General features: G+C 43.4%; 1 protein-coding gene across 4 annotated transcripts in view; it reads right to left on the bottom strand.

Annotated features, from left to right (window-relative positions):
* Positions 1-459: 459 nt before the first annotated feature.
* UAP1 (UDP-N-acetylglucosamine pyrophosphorylase 1) overlaps positions 460-18,822 on the bottom strand; it is a 41,844-nt gene continuing 23,481 nt past the window's right edge. Inside the window, exons 5-12 of one of the 4 annotated variants that reach the window (XM_086693666.1) lie at positions 18,059-18,231; positions 13,337-13,530; positions 12,284-12,424; positions 11,034-11,222; positions 9,874-9,924; positions 5,304-5,370; positions 3,933-4,048; positions 460-1,842 (exon numbers count right to left, since the gene is read on the bottom strand). In XM_086693666.1, coding sequence (XP_086549792.1) covers positions 3,956-4,048; positions 5,304-5,370; positions 9,874-9,924; positions 11,034-11,222; positions 12,284-12,424; positions 13,337-13,530; positions 18,059-18,231 — 908 coding nt within the window. In that variant the 3' untranslated portion in view covers positions 460-1,842; positions 3,933-3,955. Of the gene's footprint in view, positions 1,843-3,469; positions 4,049-5,303; positions 5,371-9,873; positions 9,925-11,033; positions 11,223-12,283; positions 12,425-13,336; positions 13,531-18,058; positions 18,232-18,822 lie in introns of those variants that run through there. The other 3 variants (XM_025927767.2, XM_086693667.1, XM_025927768.2) reach the window with 3 other exon arrangements.

Genomic DNA, 18,822 nt, shown 5'->3' with positions numbered 1-18,822 from the left:
GCCCCACCCACGAATGCATAACGGAGTGATTCTGAAAATGTGTGTTTCTAACAAGTTTCCAGGTGACAATGATGTACCCGGTCAGGGGACCACACTTGGAAAAATCACCGTTACAGGTCTGCTCATTAACCCTACAACTTGGACAGCACCTGGCAACTGGATGCGGCTAAGTAACTCCTCCCCACAATCACCAACTCCCATTAATAATCCATATCTGGGGGCGCCTGGGTGGCGCAGTCGGTTAAGCGTCCGACTTCAGCCAGGTCACGATCTCGCGGTCCGTGAGTTCGAGCCCCGCGTCAGGCTCTGGGCGGATGGCTCGGAGCCTGGAGCCTGTTTCCGATTCTGTGTCTCCCTTTCTCTCTGCCCCTCCCCCGTTCATGTTCTGTCTCTGTCCCAAAAATTAAAAAAAAAAAAAAAAAAAAAGTTGAAAAAAAAATTAAAAAAAAAATAATCCATATCTGAATCACAATACACGTTTGATTTTAAGGCAAATAAATCCAATAGAATCAGAGCCAAATTATTTGAGAGCTTACTATGAGCAAAACATGGTTCTGATGAGTAAAAACCTCACTGGTTTTTCATAAGACATGGTAGAACTATTAAGGTATGTCTTCTTGTTGGAACAGAAACTTCTGACCCTAACATCCCCTCTCTCAAGATAACAGGGTTTGTCGTGGAGAAGTTCTGCCGTACCAAACTCCAGTCCATAACGATGACCCTTGTTCACCTCCCACTGACCTTGCTTCCTTGCATTTTAGTACTAAATCATCCTTGCATTATTTAAGGGGGTTACTTTTATCCCCTGAACCAGAACACAAGCCGTGCAAGGAGAGGGCTCTGTGCTTTTATCCCAGGGAGTGCTGGGCATGTGACAGACACTCAGCCCTCACTGGCTGACTCACTCCATCACTTCCCAGCATGCCTTTCCCAAACTGGGGCTCTCTGGAAGGCCATGAACTGCAAAAGCATCAGTCTTGTCTAGTAGGAAACCACACTTCCAAGTCAACTGAATGGCTTGTGTTTTAGTCACTCGCTTGGATTATGTGTTTGTCCTCGCCTCGTTTTACCTAGATAACTGAGATCTGACTGTGCCGTGATGAATCACCAAGAGGAAACACTGCAGATAGTAAGCTGCGGTTAGCAATGAACCCACGTTGTTGCCAATAACAATTCAAACTGGGGAAAAGAAGGGCTAGATTGAACATAAAATTATTTTTGTTCATCTTTCTGTAGATATCCCTAGTAATTCCTTTTTAGATACCAAAACTGCATCAATTTCAAGAAGCAAGAGGGAAATTGAGGAACAAAAATCAAATATTCAAATAACACAGCCTATTTGGCTTATATGTTCATTTGTGACTGTCAGTAAAGTTATTAACATACTTGCAAGGGTGATTTCAATGACACTCAAAGTGATTATTAACTCTCATGTAAATTCTACCACACTGTTGCCAAATGAGTCTAGTTCATGTTTTTATAACCATTTTACCCAATTCTGTATTTTCTGAATTAGAACAATTATTTACCAAGGACTTGTAAAGGTGTATAATGCAGCCACCTCGTCACGTCACGGCTCAGTGGCTCCCAGACCCTTTGCTCTCACTGCGCCCAGTGTCCCTCAGCCGCCGCTCCTCTCCAGTAACACCACTACCCCCATCCTGCCCATCCTCCCCTTCCTGAAATTAGCCACAGGAGCCTAAGGATGGGGAGAGAGGAAACCGCAGATGAAGGTCCAGGAAAAAGGAAATGAAGCGTACCATTCAGGTGCTAACACTGAGCAGTTCTGTCCTCACAATCCACTCGGAGCTCGTTCTGACGGAGAACTCAAACCTCACAAATCTGAGAAACGGAATGGATAACAATAGCAAAACTGGGCTGTTATTGAAAGGAAAGAGAAAATATGCTGGACACACTATCTAGACCTTAGCACAAAAAATAAATTTAGATAGATATAAATATCACATACTTTATAGGGCACCTGGGTTGGCTCAGTCGGTTAAGCATCCGACTTCGGCTCAGGTCACGATCTCACAGTTTGTGAGTTCGAGCCCTGCATAGGGCTCTGTGCTGACAGCTCAGAGCCTGGAGCCTGCTTCAGATTCTTGTCTCCCTCTGTGTCTGCCCCTCCCTTACTCACTGTCTCTTTCTCAAAAATAAACAAACATTAAAAAAATATGTATTACATACTTTCTTTAAAAAAGTAATTCTTAAAATTTCTCCTTTTAGAGAAAAGCCCCACCTATAATATTCCATCTTGTGACCACTTGTCAGTAAAAGATAAAATTTACTAATTTCTTCTCTAGACCTAATTTTTAGAATTTTTCATTTATCCAGATGTTAAATTTTATGCTTTGGTCAAGACTTAAATGCTCTATAAAATGCATTTATAGAGCTCAATATTTTCATGCAAACTCCATCTTAGACCTAGAGAACGCTTCCTTTTTTTTTAATGTTTATTTTTGAGAAACAGAGTGAGAGAGCAAGCGAGGTGGGGGGAAGGGGCAGAGAGAGAGGGAGACAGCGAATCAGAAGCAGGCTCCACGCTGCCAGCACAGAGCCCAACGCGGGGCTCAAACTCATGAACTGTGAGATGGGTGACCTGAGCCAAAGTCAGACACTTAACCGACTGAGCCACCCAGGCGCCCCGAGAACCCTTCCTAATGGCCACTGAACTATGCCCCATATCTTAAGGACCCACCTCTGTTTGCTCATCCTCTAGATGGAAAGAAAAAAAAAAAAAAAAACCTGCATTCTAGTGATTAACTCGTCTGGGGAAACACCAGAACCGTGTTCTTCTGAATTCCTGAGAGCTACCAAGTATGTGGGTAAAAGAGAACAAACCAATGACGTGAAACAAGGTTTCCCCACCTTCACAGTACTGACATCGTGGGCCAGATCACCCTTGGGTGCAGGAGGCCGCCCTGTGCGCTGCGAGTCTAGCGGCATCCCTGGTCCCTCTCGCTCACTCCTCGCCGGTGTCACCCCCCCACCCTCCCAGTGGTGACACTGCCGAAGGCCTTCCCAAGCAGCAAATCGTCTCTGGTTCAGAGTCGTTGTTACAAAGTGACAGGAGGATGAAGTCCAAAGACAAACATTCATCTAAAAACTGCTGCTGCGGGGATACCTGGGCAGCTCAGTCGTAAGCGTCGGACTCTTGATTTTCCACTCAGGTCACGATCTCATGGGCTCGTTGAGTCTGAGCCCCATGTCAGGCTCTATGCTGACACACCGGAGCCTGCTTGGGATCCTCTCTCTCCCCTTCTCTCTGCCCCTCCCTTGCTCGCTTGCTCTCAAAATAAACTCAAAAATAAATAAATAAATAAATAAATAAATAAATAAATAAATAAATACCACAAGGCTGCAATTTCCTGGAATTGCCAATTTGGTTTTCTGCCTTATGGCCAAGTTTCTCCCAAGTTTCATGTTTTTCTAGCAGAATAATTTCCTCAAGGTACAAATGCCACACTCCAGAGACAGGAAGAAAAGTTTATTTGACTGTCCAATTATTTTCTTAAAAAAATTTAATTTCTGATAAAATAAAACACACTTTTAGTACCGTAGAAAGCTTTTGACACATACGAGGCCATATCATTACTATGTACAACTTCAAAAACAAATGTTTCCAGCTCCAAGTACAGTGATGTTGAACACCCTGACTATGCCCCAGCTGTAGGAAATTTCCTGGTTGGCCAACGTCTTCCTTGACTCGGAAAACAAAGTTTACAATTGAAAAATAGAAGTAAGACCTTCAGTGAGTTGAGAATCATAAAAATGCTTTCTGGAGTTCAGTCATCTGGATCCTGGGGAACACGCGGGAGTTGTAAGAGTTCAACAAGCGAAAGGAAACCCCGTGGATATTCACGGGTGAGTATTCCAGGAGAGGCCCTGAGGTTCACAGTTGCTCTCTCAAAAGTAAAAGCTATCCTTACTGTGGTGGAACTTAGTCTCCAGTTCACAGGCCGTTCTTCACCAGCTCATGGACTCCGTTCTCATCAATGATTAAAGGCGCGTGGAATTCTTTATCTGCCACGTAACTTTCTATTCCCTGAAAGAAGGGTTGGAATGAAACACAGAAAACCGGCAGGCGCTAGTCATACGATGCAGGACGCCGTGACTATACCAAAGATTTAAAGCATGGATGCCAAAAAGTGGGGTTGAGATGCAGAATTTAAAAGTCGGTAAAAATCTACTTAGTATACTTTTTAAACTGAGCTTACTGACCAACTTACAGAAGCATAAAACAAATAACAATGAAAGGAAAATTACTCTGATTATAATTCTTGAAGTAAGTAAGGTGTTAATCATTCTTCCTATCATCATCAACCAACAGAGTCAACTTTCTCAGCAATGTGGCTGTCTCTGATGCTGGAGCTAAGCAATCTGACAAGGGTCTCCAGGAAAAATATCACCTATTAGAAGAGTAGGAACCCCTAAATCCCCCAGTTCTGAAAGTGAGAGTACCAAGTATACGAACAAAACCACCCTTTGGGAGAAAAAAGTGCACTGCATTTTAGAAAGCCAGATAGCCCCCAAATCCAGAGAACAATCTGACAGTGGCCAGAGGGGAGGGGGCTGGGGGGGGGGAGCAAAATGGGTGAAGGGGAGTGGCAGGTGGAGGCTTCCAGCTATGGAAGAAGTAGGTCATGGGATGAAAGGTCCAGCAGAGGGAGCACAGCCAAGGGCACGGCGGTAGTGCCCTATGGTGACAGACGGCAGCTACACCTGTGAGCACAGCAGAACGTACAGACCTGCTGACTCACAAGCTGTGCACCTGAAAACAATGCAACACTGGGTGTCAGCTATATTTCAATTAAAAAACAAAAGAGCTGGATAACTTATCTTAAAAAAAAAGCCAACTGTTTTCAAAGACCACCGCATTTCAATGTGTAAATGAAATGGACTATTAAACATTCTGTTTGTGGCAACTAACCCCATTGTGGGACAGACGCAAAGCCGTAACAGGAATTCTCAAAGAGAAGAATTTGGAACAAATGCAACCTCTTTTCTCATTCCCAGGATGAGCAGGGCAGAACACTTAAACATAAAATAGTATCAGAATCAGGGACGCCTGGGCAGCTCAGCTGGTTAAGCATCCGAATTCAAGTCAGGTCATGACCTCGCGGTTCTTGAGTTTGAGCCCCCCTTCAGATCCTCTGTCCCCCTCTCTCTCTGCACCTCCCCGACTCGCGCACATGCTCTCGTTCTCAACAATAAACATTTTTAGTTAAAGATAAATAAATAAAAACAGTATCAGAATCCTACTTTTCAAAGAATAAGAAGAAAAGGAAAATCAGACTTACTTCTCCAGCATAGGAGATAAGAGGAGAGATTTCACACTGAATTGGTACATCATTGGCATCCTTCAAGCTAAGAAAAAAAAGCAAACAAGTTGAAGGTTCTGCTTCTCATGTTACTGCCAGAGTGAAAGTACAGACCACCCCTTCCCTCTGAGAAGCTTGCAGATAACCGAACTCTCCCAGTTAAGCAAACAGAACAGCCGCTATCCTGATGGCCACCAGATTCCCTGAGGATTAAGGGAACGTGAACTTGTCATGGTCCAGAAGACGCTATGGGGGGCGAAGGCCAGTAATTACCAGCAGATCTTCAAAGCACTTCACCTGTATCATTACACGTATCCCTCTAACGCACATCTCATCTTTTACCATGGTTAAGTTTGAATGTCATAAAGAAGGGACTATTTATGGACTATATACTATAGAATATATACTACGGTCCAGGCCCGCTAAGCACTCTGACTCCTTCATATTTCACCTTAATCCTGACCACGACCTTGAGAGTTAAGTACTCTCAAGTAAGTACTAATATGGACAAACATTCTAAAGCTGTACCGTCCAACATACATTGGCCACCTGCCACATGCAGTTCCTTAAATTTAAATTTTTGAAATTAACTAAAATTCTAAAATTCAGTTCCTTGGTCACAAAACCCACATTTCAAGTACTCAGTAGCTGTGAATGGCTAATGACTGCCCAATCAGATGGCACAGACATAGAACATTTCCTTCACTACAGAAAGTTCTACTGGACAGCGCTGTTCTAAAGGTCAGTTATTTCCCGGTATACATTTTCCGTGCAATCCAAACCTCCTGGATTAGCTGAGCTGATTCATTTGATGTTTCAAAGTGCTTCTCTGCTACTTTCACCAAAGTCTCTTTTCCAAGAGCTAAGGCAGAATGCAACCCAAGCAAAGACAAGGCCAAAGTCACCATTTGCTTCCCTTAGGTCACATTCTAACATATATAGCTACTCGATCCTGAGTTTCTAAAAGTTTCTAAAGTTTTTAATGTAAAAGTCAATAAGCAATGTTTTTAATATGCTTAAAGGCATGAGACCTCTCTCTAGGTTTTTCCACCGGCAGGACTGAGAGCACACAAAAACTAGTCTTTCACAACCTCAAATGGCAGCTTTCCTTTGTTTTACCAAACATGTATCCGAAGCTTTGGCGGAGTCAAAATCACAGGGCGATGCCCAAGCTTCCTTTTCTACACAGAACCATGTGGGGGCACCTGGGTGGCTCAGTCAGTTGAGTGGACATCCACCTTCAGCTCAGGTCATGATCTCACAGTCCGTGACTTTGGGCCCCACCTTGGGCTCACTGCTGCCAGCCTGTCAGCACAGAGCCTGCTTGGAATCCTCTGTCCCCCCACCCCCTGCCCCTTCCCTACTTGTGACCTCTCAAAAACAAATAAATATTAAAAATAAAGAAACAGAACCATGTGGCTTGAGTTCAAGGTGTTCTAGATCCTTCTCCAGCTTGCCCTGCTACTTTTCACTCAAACCAGCCAGCTGCACACACTTTGGATTATTCCAAGTCATTCTCAACCATGTCAAATAAAAATCTGGACTATCCAAATTATACCCATCCTCCAAGATTCAGCACAAGCCCCAACCTTCCCTTGACCACTGCATCTCGTAGTGATTGCTCTCATTTATTTATACCAAAAAAATGTATATATATATGAGAGACATCTGCTAAGTCACTGCCTCCTAAATAATAATAATTACTTATGTCATACATTTAACACATTAACACACACTGCCTGATGATGTTACTTAACTCTTATGCATCTTGACCTCCCAGTAGGCTTAAGAAAGGACTCTTTTCTCTTGTGAAAACTACTGCAGTAATGAAGGTCTGTGAGCAGGCCTGCAAAGGTTTGCTGGCTGAACGAATAAACGAAGTACGGAGGTAGATGGCTGACAGACTAATTTGGAGAAAAGACGAATTTAAAAAATGGGGCACACATCTATCCAGACCTGTGTCAGATTCTATCAAAAGAGCTCAAGAAATCTGGTCCCGACCCTCTGGGGCAGCTCGGAGTCATATTAAACCATATGGGAAAAACAAGGACCTGTCTCACCGATGAGAGGCACACAACAGCCCCGTCCCACCAGAACCCGTGAGGAATTTGACATCTGCCACGATCAGAAGGTGGTTTTGGACCCAAGGAACACATAGCTGACCTAAATGTAACTTCTCTTCACGTACCACAAAGAAAAGAAAGCCACTTTGAATAAAGCTGGATGCCCAGAAGGAGGAAAGACAGAAGCTCCCATCACCAAATGCAAAATCGCAGGAGATCGGCAACTTAAACCAGTGACAGTACTGTTCCCTAAAGTCTTTGGCCAAGAGTACTTTTGGTAACTAACTGCTCCATAGGGGTTAAGATGAAAACTAGAACTAATGTCACCTGGTCAAAACTCAGCACCTTGTTTCCATTCTTTCAGAGTATCTCCCAGCTGTTTCCTTTATACAAAATACCTCCTCACCTCTCACTTACAAGTAATTTTTTTCTACTCGAGGACACCCTTTAGAGAGAAGAATTTCAGCAGGAACAATTTTATTTCTAAGTCCGCGATCTCATTGGGGGCTCAACTTTGATTTCAGTTTAATTATTCTACAAATGGCTAAAAGGACATCATTGGGGAGACAAGTACTATATAAAAGAACCCAAACAAGAAATAGTGTTTAAAACATTTGTATCTCAACGGAGGTAGCTGGCTGCTGATTTCAGCTCTGTCATTAAGAAACTATTTCACTTTTTGAGGTTAAAAGCTGTGGCTCGGGGCACCTGGGTGGCTCAATCGGTTAAGCCTCTAACTTTGGGACAGGTCATGATCTCTCAGGTCATGAACTCAGCTCATGAGTTCAAGCCCCACATCGGGCTCTCCACTCTCCGCACAGAGCCTGCTTCAACGCCTCTGCCTCCTTCACTCTCTGCCCCTCTTGTGTGTGTGTGCTCTTTCTCACTCCCTCAAAAAATATACATTAAAAAAAAAAAAAAAAAAGGCTGTGGCTCAGTGAGAAAGATATTTTGGGTCAAAAATCTATTTCTTAAATTATAAAAGCACCTTGCTCCTGCAGCGCCTGGATGGTTCAGCTGGTTAAGCGAGCAACTTCGGCTCAGGTCATGATCTCACAGTTTGTGAGTTCGAGCCCCACATCAGGCTCTGCACTGACAGCTCAGAGCCTGGAGCCTGCTTTGGATTCCGTGTCTCCCTCTCTCTCTGCCCCTCCCCTGCTTGTCTGTCTCAAAAATAAATAAACGTTTAAAACAAATAAAATAAAATAAATAAATAAAATAAAAGCACCTTGCTTCCATATTTTAAAAATGATGGATGGGGCAGAAAATAACACAGTGTTCTGCATCTTGGTTCCCAAAGGCATGAAGGGCAATAGTCACCTTTGGTTCCTATAAGAAACTAGCCAGATCTGTGATCCCACTTCCTTGTCTACGGGCAAGGAGACACCGACACCGACAGGGACCCATCTCCATAGGGAAAAGGTGAGTGACACAGGCAGAAAAAAAAGGAAAAACAACCACAAGGACAAAAAAGATATCACATCCCTGTGGCTACTTCTTTTTAAAAAAAATTTTTTTAATGTTTATTTATTTTTGAGACAGAGAGAAACAGAGCATGAATGGGGGAGGGTCAGAGAGAGGAAGACACAGAATCTGAGCAGACTCCGAGCTATCAGCACAGAGCCCAATGTGGGGCTCGAACTCACGGACTGTGAGATCATGACCTGAGCCGAAGCCAGACGCTCAACCAACTGAGCCACCCAGGCATCCCCCCCACCCGTGGCTACTTCTCAGATAACTCTCATCTCCAGATCCTCCGCCCTGTACGTTTCCCAAATTATCTTCAACGCTTAAAACTTCTAACTAAATAATTTTTCAGACGTAGCAAGAACACCAGACTGCCTCTTTAGCTATAAGGATAATGGCTTTTGCAAACGCTATCAATACCCCGATGAGAGAGGATATGTGTTACTTCTAGCTGCAAATTATCTGCCATTCAGACAAAAAGCTTCTTTCTTTGGGCGCAGGATAAGAACTGACTAAAATTAACACACAAAATTAACACACGGAAGGGAGCTGTTAGTATGAGAAAACACTAAAAGAACAGTTTTCTCTATGTGAAGAGCCATCAGATACATCGGAGGCCGCAAGCTTTATACTGAGAGCACATCTCCAATTCAGTGAGACACCTCTTCAGAATGCTCTTCTTATCTAGCTGATGCTGGGGTCTCAACTTGCTCTCCCGGCCTGGAACTTGCCCAAGGCCTTACCCATCACTAGTGGATCTGTCACTACAGACTCAAACATCCACGTCAGATTCTCTAGTAGAGCATGCTCCCCACTGCCAGCATGCACGGAGGCTCTGAGTTAGTGTCATCCCAACAGATACCGGCCACCAAGTAAGCGCAGGACACCCCCACCAAAGCTTCAACCATCCACCCGCCCCGGACCACCAAAGGGCAGAGCACTAAAGCTACAAACGCCAGTTAGTATGGAGGGAAGCACAGCCCCGTCACCATGCGCTGCGGGCAGGCTGGGATATTTACTTGAGATTGACATCAGTTGTGATGGTCTCTGACTTCCCATTTGTAGCACTGCTATGTAGGAATAAATAAGTATTAATGGGAATGGAAAACAAATCAAACAATAACAATGAAGTGGAAATGCAAAACATACTTGACTGAAAGGCATGTTGATGTATGGTAAATTATAAACTTGGCAAAGGAAATCGGAAGGGGTGAAAAAAAAACTCAACGGCCAGCGACGAAGCATGAAGGACAACTGACGGGCCACAGAGCAAACCTGTTGACGAGACAGAGCCTGAACGTGGCTCTGGGCTGCGACACAGCCCAGCCCCGGCCCTGCTGGTAAAAACACGCTCACGGACCAGTCAGCTGGCGGATGTTCTAACGTTCCCCAAGGCATTCTAGTGCTTTTGAGCATGCAGCCGGCCATTTTATCCGTTACGAACATAAATTACACGGCAGCCTGTTTTGTACATAAGTGCACAAATATCAAATGAGTTTGAAGGGGGTAATTCTAGGTGCCAGTGAGGGTTTGATCATAAAATTCAAGAGTTAGCTTAAAATTGCTTTCTCTTAGACTTAAATAGCTAAAAGTGCCTTCTTTTTTCTAACTTTTAAATCCCAAAACATTTCTCAAGTTTGAGTATCAGTGAATGCCAGTGCCACCCCCTTCCTTTCCCGGCGCCTCCCCCCCCAGTGACCGTGAAGGAGCCGCGGTCGGAGGGGCAGCGAGCCGACATCTCATAGGTCGCATGTGGGTGGCGGGTCTCTGGCGGGAAGTGGCAGGTGGGGAGTCTCACAGATGGCACAAGTAGTAAGGCCACGGGCACGTGAGTGGCAACAACCAGTGCTCTCACTCTGCGGTGCAGTGTGCCCCCGGCGGGCTTTACCCATATGGCATGCCAACAGGATTCCCTCCTGACCGCCCTTCAGCAAGAGTCATACACGGACATGGTGGACGCATATCCAAAACGAAAGATTCAGAAGTGATTCCTCTTCAATGGGAAGAAAAGCTATCACTCTCTTTGTAACGGGCAAAAGCCACCATACACTGGGAACTGCCCACGTCAATACTATGCTTTTTGAAAAAACAGCTAGGAATAGTCAGAGGGAGAGGAGAAAGGTCCGAAGAGACAAAGTCCAGGAAGCGTCCACACACACGAGATCAGACACTGACTTACCGAGGAATGGCTGGGAGGCGAGAGCCGTTTTCGTCTATGAAGTGGCCCCCCGCGTTGAGGACCCAGCAGTGATGAAGGGACAGCAGGGCGTGTCGCGCAGTAGTAGGATTGTCCTTCCCGTTCTGACTGTCCGCGTTCTTCAGCGGGGAAAACTCATCTTCACGTAGTACTTCATACACCACAAACTTCCTGGAGTGGAGCCATACAGGAACCACTTTATCATAAAGTTTAAAACTGCAAACACAGCTGTGATCTGTCTACACAGCTAAGCCCTGGTCCTCAACAGCTGGTCTTAACCTGATTCCAGACGAACACTGAAAGAAATCCTGCTCGTCCCTAGACTAAAGCTGGAATTCTTTTCTCCAATGCAAAAATGAGAAATTATTTTCACCCCAAACTACAAAACACTTCATCTTAAGTCAGAAAGGTCAGAAATCTTAATGCAAAACCCATGAGTATCTGTTCTGGGGGCGGGGAAGGGGGAGGCAAAAAAAGATGCCTTAGAAGCCCACAGGGGAAGATGAATCTTATACAGCTAATTCGTCTTCTGCATTTGTACACTGGCCAAATTCGGAGCCACATACCTCAGCCTCGAATGTGATCTCTGATGGAGAGCTATAGAATCTAAAGTCATGTTCTCCGAAACATGTACTTATAGGTCAGTAAGACAGCCTACGCACAAACTGGGCCAATTCCCTAGCTCAACCTTTCAGTCTCTTAGCCAAAGTAAGTGGCAATTTTAACAAAATTTAACAATTTTGCAGGAGAGTCAGACAATGGACTAACGGGTGTAAAGAAAACATACAGGTTGGGGCGCCTGGGTGGCCCAGTCGGCTGAGCATCCGGCTTCAGCTCAGGTCATGATCTCACGGTTTGCGAGTTCAAGCCCCGCGTGGGGCTCTGTGCTGACGGCTCGGAGCCTGCAGTCTGTTTCAGATTCTGTGTCTCCCTCTCTCTCTGACCCTCCCCCGCTCGTGCTCTGTCTCTCTCTCAAAAATAAATAAACATTAAAATTTAAAAAAAAAAAGAAAGAAAGAAAGAAAGAAAGCATACAGGCAACTCAAATCATACCCCCAGGTTGGCGCTTTGAGAGAATGATAATGAGTCTCGACAGGACAATCACAGCCACAATGCCACACCTCACATACATGCTCCCGACTGTTTGCTGAAAACTGCGTCCTGGCCTAACGGAGTGAAAAGCAACATTTCAAGACCTGTAGCTAATCTTACTGGTGCTGCTGAAAACATACTTTGCAAACTGGAAGATGTCAAAGACAAATTTTTCCATCTTTATTCCATTTGGTTTGTCTGGCTTAATTAACTGCCCCTGGGAATCCACGTAGGGAATCTTCTTTTGAGCCACATGGTGCTGCAACTGAGGTTCATAAATACTGAGTAGGAGAAAAAAAAAAAAAAGACATAATCACTTTCCGAAGTTAAAATGCCAGAAAATCCGATAATCACACTCAGGCACAAATGCACCCACAACCTTGCTAAGACTGTCAAAGTGAAGCGCATCTGGGAAGTTTCGGTTCATGTTTAAATATGAAGTGAACAGATTTCCCTATCCACCTCCTTAGTTTTAAAAGAATCCAGTAACGATCTCCACGTTAAAGAGCACACACCACAGCTCACACCAATGTCTCTCCCAGTTTCCGTGTCTTCCAAAAAAGGTTCTGTTCTTTGCCCCAACTTTCCCAACCGAGAGCCCCTGAGGTGTGGAATGGGAAGATGAGGATTGACAGTTGTTATGGACAAATCAACTAACACAGCTACAAAGCGCAGAGTGGAACGGGAGATATTACAGAACTGGAGTCAATACCCTACAGTAAAGCTCAGGAACTTTTTGAGAAGTAAACCATCATCATGAATGTCTAAAAGCTACCACATGAAGCAGACAGTGAGAAGGTCCTTCCCTTAACAGACCGATGGATTAAAGAAGCTTCTGATGTTATGCTTTTATCCCACCACGCTGATTTCCACCCAGGTCTCCGGTTCTTTCCCCTACTGGTTCCTGAATGCTAGTGTGGGAGCCAGCTAAAACTGGGTGGGCAGCTTTTCAACACTAGATGACCTGCATCCACCAGCAGGAATTCTGAGGCCCAAGACGCAGGGCAGACAGGCTCCTAGAGATGTGCACCCTATCATGTGAAAACAACAACAATGTGAGATAAATTTCCACTTGATGAGGGTGATCTTCAGGGGAGAAGATGAATTCCACAGAATAAGGACTTGGGGTGTCTTCCTCCTTCTCAAGTGACTTAGTTCCTGAGTAATGACAGAAGAATCTATCTTGCTCATACTTGACAACATCTCTCAGAAACGGGACAGTGAAGAAGTGGTTGGCAATGTTCCCCGCGTTGAACAGCAGTCGCCCGTCCGAGCTTCGTTTCTGAGCTGTTGCCAGGGAGATCTCACTATATTCCACCACCTGGTAGACTCCGTCCACTCGGCAAACCACTCCCACGGGCTCCGTAGGGTTCGTTTTCTCTACCACCTGCCAAAGGAAGACAGCAGCAGGAAAAGAAATATAATCAAATGCGAGATTTGCCATTTTCAAAAGCCACATCTACAGTTTTGCTTACATTGTCTTTAAGGCATTAAGTCAAAAGGAATCTCTAACTGCAGACCACCACCTACCCATCTTTATATTCTTTGACAGACTACTGTCCAACTGGAAATGAAGTAAATTATCTCCTTCCTGTTTATCACCTAACTAAACCATGGAACAGAAATGCCGTCACACACACAGAGCCCAGAGGAAATCACATTTGACTGGGAATAATTAAATGAGGAGTCTACTTCCCCGCAAATACCTTATTTTAATTAATTTACCCTTAATGACACTCAACGGTTGAGAATAAATGAAATGAAATTTCTCTGGGATTCATTAATACAAACGTAAGGCATTTGGTCTCTCATTTTGTATTGCCTGAATCATTATTTCATTTGAAAACGGTGCTTCTTTTGTTTTCATTCATGAATACAGCATGTTCCTTGTTTTTCCAGGAGTTGGCGAGGAGGTAGGGGGCGTCAAGGCAGGCAGGTCACTGGGATCTGGCTCCAACTTCAATCAGAAAAGCCTGCCCAATACTTATCTGTTTTGCATGTTAGACTTTGTCTGAAGTTGATTCTATGCTTTAAAGAAAGTTTGAAAACCAGTGACTTGATCATCTATCAATGGCTCTCGGCTGGGGGGAGCTGAGAGAAAGGTGTATACCTAAATCACAGGGAAATGTAGAATATGTAATTTAAGAAGGAAAAAAAAACCCTCACAAGTGATTCTGATGCTCCACCACCCTAATCCAACACATCACTGACCTAAATGAAATGTTCAGAAGAAAATTACGTTAAGCACTGTGTAAGATGCGCTAAAATAAAATCAAGATTCAGATGAGATGAATACCCGACAGAAGATTCAAACAACGGGAAGGTTTTAAAGATACTGCTGTCTGCCCTGTTCAACTAGCAATCCAGCATGCTTTGGAGTAGTTTGAAAAATCTGTCCCCAAACTAAAAAGTCTATCCTAAGCATACATGAAATCCACATCAATAAAGTTAAAACTTTTCCTCCGCAATTGATTTCTTAAAATAAACCCGGCCAGCGGCAGTCTCCTCCAGACAACTAAAGCCACCATTGAGGACTTCGTTTACACAGCAATTACAGCGACAGGCGCAGAGTCTAGCTCGGTGAGGCAGGGCTACCGGGCACGGAAGTCCGCTGTGTGGTTTCACTGTTTGCCACCCTGAAAGGAGCACACTGTTCAATTTTCTACCAAGGAAGTGGATTACACTGGGGGGAAACATACAACAAAATGATTTCCATCAATCACAGGCCTATGTGCAATTCTAATCTATCAACCCCTCACCCTCACCACCTCCACAGCTGGGGGTCTCACTAGACACGGAATTTGGAATAGAGTCCTCTCGCTCCCATTTAAACCTACACACACACACACACACACACACACACACACACACACACACACACACACACTAGATTTTCCAGTCACCTCTGTGTGCCCCTACTCCGACCAGCCATAGAGAACAAACCTGAGCACATTCACACTTTACGGTTCCCAAGCATTAATCTGTCAGTGAAAGATGTACTTCTATGACAACTCTTGACCCTCCAAATATTACAAAAGTCTAGATTACAGAAGAATGCATTTGCAAACTGCGTAAACGGAAAGTCAGTTTCCATTACACAGAAAGTTATACAGCACAAAATTAAGAAGTTTGCTTGACTTTCTCCAAGGGAAATCCTGAAAAGCTGAGTTTGAAGTACCACTCCAAGCTCCAAGTTCAAGCTCAAAGCTCAAGCAACTGCTCTACAGAGTGACGACCTCCAGTTAACAATGGTTCCTGCCCTGTTAGCGCTGGGCTTCTACAAACCACCGCTCTGAGTCTTTTCTCAAGGTTCTCACTCCATGAAAAATACTGAATTCCTGAATTCACAAAGACGGGAGCCTTTTAAAGAAGCAATGAAAAGAATCCCACTACCACACTATGAATAACTCCCTAATTCAGATGTTCGTAAAAATATATCTCGACATCTTGGTTTTCAATTAAAACAAAAAGGGTGGGAGGGCAGATTACATAAAGGCTTTCTGCCATTTCTAAAAGTTTTTAACATACACCCAGTCTTACCGCAATTTGACAACGGAGCAGTCCATCTGACTACGTAGTCACTCACTGAGTGACTTCTGCATTATGTTCCAGACACAGAACTAAGCAGGAAGACTGAGAGTCCTGGAGAACCCCCAGGTGGTGGTGAAGAGGGACAGGTTACACCTATATCTCTGTGTGACCAGTATACTCACAAATAGTAGTACATCTAATTTCAAGGTTTTTAAGCTGTCGGCAAAAACGTAATCACTCCAAAGAGTTTGGTTTTATAATGTGATAGTATACTACAACTAGGAGTTGGGGAATGTGAATTCTAATCCTGTTTCTGTGAATGGGGATGAATGACCTTGAGCCTGGAGCTCACTTAGAACTGGGCCTCAGAGTGCTCGTTTCTGAGATCAAAGGGGCTGATGAGATGATCTCTGAGGTTCTTTCCAGGTTCACCACTCGGATCGTATAGAATTTAAATTGACCTGAAGCCCAGAGCAGCAAAATTAAAATTTCTGTTTTAGAAGGAAGAGTGACACCAAGCGGAGCAAAGTCAGAAATACAGTCTAGTTTTTTTTGTTTTTTTTTTTTTTAAGGCTCAGCTACTTAAAATGCCCTGTTTCTATTATAATTTAATAACCATTTACAATACAGTGCAGATACTCATACAGTATTAAAACAGAGAGAGGTCTTAAATAACAGAACCAACTTTCTATTTTCAGAGTCTAGAAGAGTCTTACTGGGGTCTACCAGCTTAATTTCTCTAAACCCGCACTGGTAAATTTAAAACTTCAGCTTTTATGGCTTTGCATTAGATTTACAGATTAATTTTAAGAGAAATGACATCTTTATAATAGAAAATCTCTCAAACCAAGGCTAAGATATGCTTTTTATGGTATGCTTTTTAAATCCAAATATTTCAAATTTATATCTAGTCTAATCTGTTTGTGTCAGAAGCCTGTATTATTTAGCTTTTGCTTTTGGCAGAAAGGTCTTCCCTTCATGTCAGTATTTTTTTCTTCTAACATTTTTATGGGTTTTTTTTATATTTAACTTTGTAATCCATTTGAAACTGATTTTGGTATGAGCTTTGAGGATGAGATTTTACTTTCTTTTCAGCCAGTTATCTCATTCGTTTCCCCCACCGATCTGAAGTGCCATGTGTTTACATACAGCGTTCTTACGTGTACGTGGATTGATTTCTGACTGCTCTATTCTGTTCCATCGATCCGTCATTCTACTCTGGTTTCAGGACTCTTTTTTTTATGTACAACCCATTTTAATACCTGGTAGACTGTCTCCAATCCTCCTCCCTCCTTCTCACCTTCTCTCAGCATTTTCCTGGCCATATTTACATGTTTTTTCTAAAGTTTACGATCATTTTGTTAAGTGTCCCCCAAATAGTCTCACTGGGACTTTGACCAAAATTGTGTTATACTTTAATTTGGTGAGAACTGATACTTTTACAGATTTCCAGAAAACAAGTATTGGTATTAATATTTTTAAATCTTTCGCAGTGTTTTCATGTTCTCTATTTTTTCCTAGAAACACGACACGTTTTGTTCACTGCCACATAGGCATGCCTCCTATATCATCATCTGTGCAACTAAAACAATGTTGAAAAGAAAATGGCAAGACCAGTCTTGTCACATGGCGACACAGACCTCCCCGCTTTTTCCCACCCACCCCGTCTATCTTAATATTAGTGTGTTATGTTGATGGCTGTCAAGCAGTTAACAATCTCCTTCATTGCCCTTCTCTGCACATTTCCATCTTAATCATAAGATTACCACGAGGTAGCTTGTCAAATGCCTTGCTGAAATCTACATCTGCTATTCCCACCATACTTCCCTTCCTCCTACTCCAGCAACTTTGTCACTGGAAGAAAGTAGGTTAATCTGATCAAATACAACTTGATATTTTTTTAACTTTTTTTAATGTTTATTTCTGAGAGAGAGAGAGAGAAGGTGCAAGTAGGGGAGGGGCAGAGAGAGAGGGAGACAAAGAATCAGAAGCAAGCTCCAGGCTCTGAGCTGGCAGCACAGAGCCCGACACGGGGCTCAAACCCACGAAGTGCAAGATCGTGACCTGAGCCGAAGTTGGACACTTAACCGACTGAGCCACCCAGGCGCCCCAAACACAGCTTGATATTAACGAATCCATCCCAGGCCTAGTGATGATCATTCACTTTCCCAGTACTTAACAAATCATCCACACACAAGCACAGAACATTATTTCTAGAATCAAAAGCTGCCAATTTAAGAGAAAAAGTAGGTGGGGGATAATTTAGTTACTGGAGAGAGAGAAAATATTCCAATCACCCTAATAATTCTAGTTTGAGTCCTGGAATATACATTCTGACAGAACACATCCACCTAGAGCCTCGCTACAGTTGGGAAAGGTGTTACCTTTGCACCACAATCTGCTCCTTTCTGGATGCAAAAGCCAATAAACCGGGGGTCTGCCACTTTCACTAGGATGTTGTCAACACAGTAGACGTGAATGCTCCAAATGCCTCTCTGTTCCATGTCCTCCACGATATTCTGGGCTGCAAGCGCCCGATAAAGACCACCATTCCCATCTGGGAAATAAAAGAGCCCATTAGTAGCACACCAAAACCCATTCAGAAGGTACCCCCAAACTGTTACCTGGGTTAATGCTGTCAAACTGGGGTGAAGAGCTCTGAAAAGCAGTTTTACATCACAGTGTCAAGAAAAGTAAGTATCCGTAAGGAAGAATGGGGGTGTCAAAATATTAGACTACATGACTGTGAAAGTAATTTAGCAGAACTGAGAGAATAACATTAATGCAGGGCCAGGCAACCCAAAGACCATACTTCTCTTTTTAACTCAGCCCTTTTAACCATTTAGCCCATAATACATTGGGAAATATAAAATTATTTATCAAGTAATGATTATTTCATAACATTTCAGGCGTTGCTAATATTTGTACGATTCAAGTTAGCTCTGTGTTTACAGCTCCATCACTGACAATTTCCCCCATCTCAAAAATAAAAATACATGAGCATATTATACCAAATAACTCATTAGGAAACCAGGTTAATATGAAGGTCAGATTTAAAATAAATATAGGTAAAAGCCTCTTCTTTCACATCTATTTTTAGTGCTGCTTTAATGTACTTCTTCCATCAACACTCGCAGCCTCAGCTTGA

The sequence above is a fragment of the Puma concolor genome, chromosome E4 (assembly GCF_028749965.1).
Source record: "Puma concolor isolate L17-30 chromosome E4, mPumCon1.1.hap2, whole genome shotgun sequence".
NCBI lineage: Eukaryota > Metazoa > Chordata > Mammalia > Carnivora > Felidae > Puma > Puma concolor.
The sequence above is the reverse complement of the archived record's forward strand: the minus strand, read 5'-3'. Positions and strand labels throughout refer to the sequence as shown.